The sequence below is a fragment of the Ahaetulla prasina genome, chromosome 4 (assembly GCF_028640845.1).
Source record: "Ahaetulla prasina isolate Xishuangbanna chromosome 4, ASM2864084v1, whole genome shotgun sequence".
NCBI classification, from domain to species: domain Eukaryota; kingdom Metazoa; phylum Chordata; class Lepidosauria; order Squamata; family Colubridae; genus Ahaetulla; species Ahaetulla prasina.
In genome coordinates this window covers 45,508,910-45,512,262 of record NC_080542.1, presented here as the reverse complement: position 1 = coordinate 45,512,262, position 3,353 = coordinate 45,508,910, and the positions used below count along the sequence as shown (strand labels likewise).

The following is a 3,353-nucleotide window of genomic DNA, read 5'->3' as shown; positions in this document are numbered from 1 at the left end:
ACAAATTTTGGAAAATAAGTTACGTGGGGTTACAAGGGTGGTTCAAAAAGTCAGTGATTGTTAAATACCAGGGAAACTTTCCATGGGTCCGTTTCCCCCAAATCAAAAAGTGCACAATTTTAAATCTCAGCGAGTTTGTTGGTCCATATTTCTAATATTTCATATGGATTCTTTTTGTTGTTGTTTTACTTTTTTTTCTTTTCTCTTTCCCTTCCTTTTATTTCTTTTTCTAGTTTCAATACCTACTTGCATAGATAGAGATAGAATATATTTTTCATCTGTTTGCCCGTTTATTGCTTTTTCAAGTTCTCACTGCATTGAAAGTTTGATTTAAAGTTTGCAAATATTTTAACAGCTTAATTTGTGCAAGCTGATACATATTTACACTGAAATAAGCCCCATTATGCTTAATAAGACTAACTCCCAGATAAATATGTAAAGGATTGCAGATGGCATAGATACCTTTTTCGGGGATTTTTTGATTCAGCTACTGGGAGGATGGAAATCTTCCTCCCATCACCTGCCTTTTATAAACTGTTTTGCTCTAAAGCCATATTGAACTTTAGGAAAATTTTTTAGTTATAAGGCATAATTTAGCATAGACAATCCATTAGGGTTTGAAACTTTGATACTCTCCTCCACTTTAATTTTGAAGAATGTGGTTGTCTCTCCGAATAATGTGGGTCTAAAACTTTGTTTTCAGATGGGCAAAATTTCAACTAAACAGTCTATTAGTTATAGAGTCCTTTCGTTTGTTTTTAAATATAAAATTATGCTAGCATATATATTGCACCAGATTTTTTTTTCATAGTCTTAATGGGGGCAGGGAAGTCGCAGATTCTATTTATAATCTGATTCCCAATCGGGGGTTTGGAGTCCCGCGGAAACCAAGGCGTGAAAAAACTCCACCGACTTTCCATTTAAATCGAAGCCAGGGACTGAAAACCAAAGCGACCCGTTGAATTCAACAGGATTGGAAGGATTGAAACCCGCTGCCTCAGCTCAAGAGGCTGTTGGATCAGGTTCCCCCCCCCCGCACCCCCCAGCTCCAAAACAAGAACGTTCGGCTCAATTAGTTCACGAATAGGAATGATTATTATTTTAGCCTCCCGCCCTTCCGATTATTTTTTAATATGTTACGAGAAAAGTGGTTCACAGCTGAATTTAAAAAAAAATTGCAGTCCTCGGGACGAAGTACAGGGGAATATCAAAGAAGGCCGAGGATCTATTTATTTCTCTCTCTTCCCCCCTCCTCTCCCATTCTCTCTCTTACTGTTTAGTTTATATCACCCAAATACCCACCCACCCCCTTTCCCAGTCCAGTACACTGGAAATCTACAAGTGGTCACGGTTACTCGTGAAACCGGTAGGAGAACGCGACTCCCAAGGCGTTCTGGGAACAGGGGGAAAGGCGCTAGTTATGGAAAAAAGCATTGAGCTCCTCGTACATCGGACCTCGGTCATGATGGAGGTGCATCTCGTAAGGCAAAACATTCTCAGAGTGAACGCCACTGCGCATTCCCGAAGATCCGAACACTAAATTGTGCCCGGAAGGGCGAGAACTGGGGAGGGCGGAGTAGTGCATAGAATAATGGTAATTTTTCTCGTGGTCGGGGGAAGAATCCTGCTTGAGGGAAAAATTCCCGTTCACGCACAACGGAGGGCTCAGGGGCCCGTCGTATTCCGAGCTATTGTAATCTGGCGAGGCGTTCCCATAGAGGGACTCGTAGGTGGCACAGTAAGCGTGCGTCCGCAAGGCGTGGGAGCTAGCCATGGTGCTGGAAGCGCACTGAGCGCTGGAGATCCGTGAGCACTGGTAGGTGTAGGGATGCATGGCAAAGCTGGAGTTGGGCCCGTGGTATCTCCCGGCCTCCTGGCCTTGCTCAGTAAGGAAATTCCTTGAGTTGAGCTGGAGGCAGCCGGCCACTAAATTAGTGGTCGGCTGGGACAAACCTTTGCATAAAGTCTGCACATAGGAGACCAAGTCCGGCCTCTTACCCGAGCGCAGGATTTCCGACAGGGCCCAGATGTAGTTCTTGGCCAGCCGCAAGGTTTCGATCTTGGACAATTTCTGCGTTTTGGAGTAACAAGGCACGACCTTGCGGAGATTGTCCAAGGCGGCGTTAAGGTCGTGCATCCGGTTGCGTTCCCGGGCGTTGGCCTTTTGGCGTCGCAGCTTGGAGCGCTCTAGCCTGGCCTTGGTCATCTTCCTTTTTTTGGGGCCCCGTTTCTTAGGTCGATCGCCTTCCGCTTCCTCAATGCCTTCCTCCTCCTCCTCCTCCTCCTCTTCATCAGCGCCCAGGTCGTTCTCCTCTTTTACCTCCGAGTCGTTCGGGTCCTCCTGAAGAGGGCAGCTTTTACTTTTCTGCTCCTCTTTGTCGCTCGAATCATCCTCTTCACAATCGTCCGCCCAGCTGGAGAATTTCTGAACTTCTGGGATCAAGCTGGGTTCGCTGAAGAGGCGCGTCAACATGGTGGCTGGAGGGGTGACGGGGGCGGGGAAGAAGGAGGGAGGAGAAAGGCGCACGGAATGAGCGGGCCGGAAAGAAGGGAAGAATGGCAACGAGAAATAGTCACACAAGTTGGTCTTAACATCCACCACTTAACACCCACCAATCAATTACCCTGGACCCCTGGAAGATTATCCCAACCCACGGATAGTTTAGTTGCTCAGCCTTTTCCAGCCAATATCTGGGAAAGCTGACAGTTCCACTCCTAAACAGATTTCAATCTTCCTGGCCAAGATATAAAGGGTCCTCCCTTCTTCCAAAGAAGATCTTTGCTGCCAGCCTGGTCACCAGATCCTTAGGGTGATTTGGAAGGGGAGAGAGAGAGAGTGAGTGAGAGAGAAAAAAGTCTGTCTTCAGATATCCACCTCTTGTCCAAAACTCAACCTGTTTTCAGCGGAAATGGAATTATGATATTATTACGGTCTGATTTTAAACTATAAATCGATTATCATTACCCTTCCTCCCTTGCAGTTAATTCCCTCCCGCCCTCCCGCCCTCTCTCTCTCTCTCTCTCTCACACACACACACAGACAGAAAGACAGACAGACAGACAGAGAGGGAGGGAGGGAGAAAGAAAGAGAGAGGAAGGGAGGGAGGGAGGGAGGGAGAGACAGAGACAGAGGGACACAGAGAGAGAGACACACACAGAGAGATTGATTCCTTAACAAATCTCAGCTTTTTCTGCCAAAGCTTGGTGTCTAATATCTTCCTTGTTAACCAGGTCTCTCGCCTAACCTCTCTCTCTCTCTCTCTCTGTGTGTATGTGAATCCCACCTTTCAAACCACAGGATAGAACTGTTCTAAAGGTTGTCTTAAACCTTTTTACTGAACTGCCTCCTAAAC

The 3,353-nt window shown here is 46.3% G+C and overlaps 1 protein-coding gene across 1 annotated transcript; it reads right to left on the bottom strand.

Annotated features, from left to right (window-relative positions):
* Positions 1–1,414: 1,414 nt before the first annotated feature.
* On the bottom strand, positions 1,415–2,473 carry NEUROD2 (neuronal differentiation 2). The gene has a single exon (XM_058181122.1). It carries the CDS (start codon positions 2,471–2,473, stop codon positions 1,415–1,417), a length of 1,059 nt encoding a protein of 352 aa, XP_058037105.1.
* Positions 2,474–3,353: the final 880 nt, after the last annotated feature.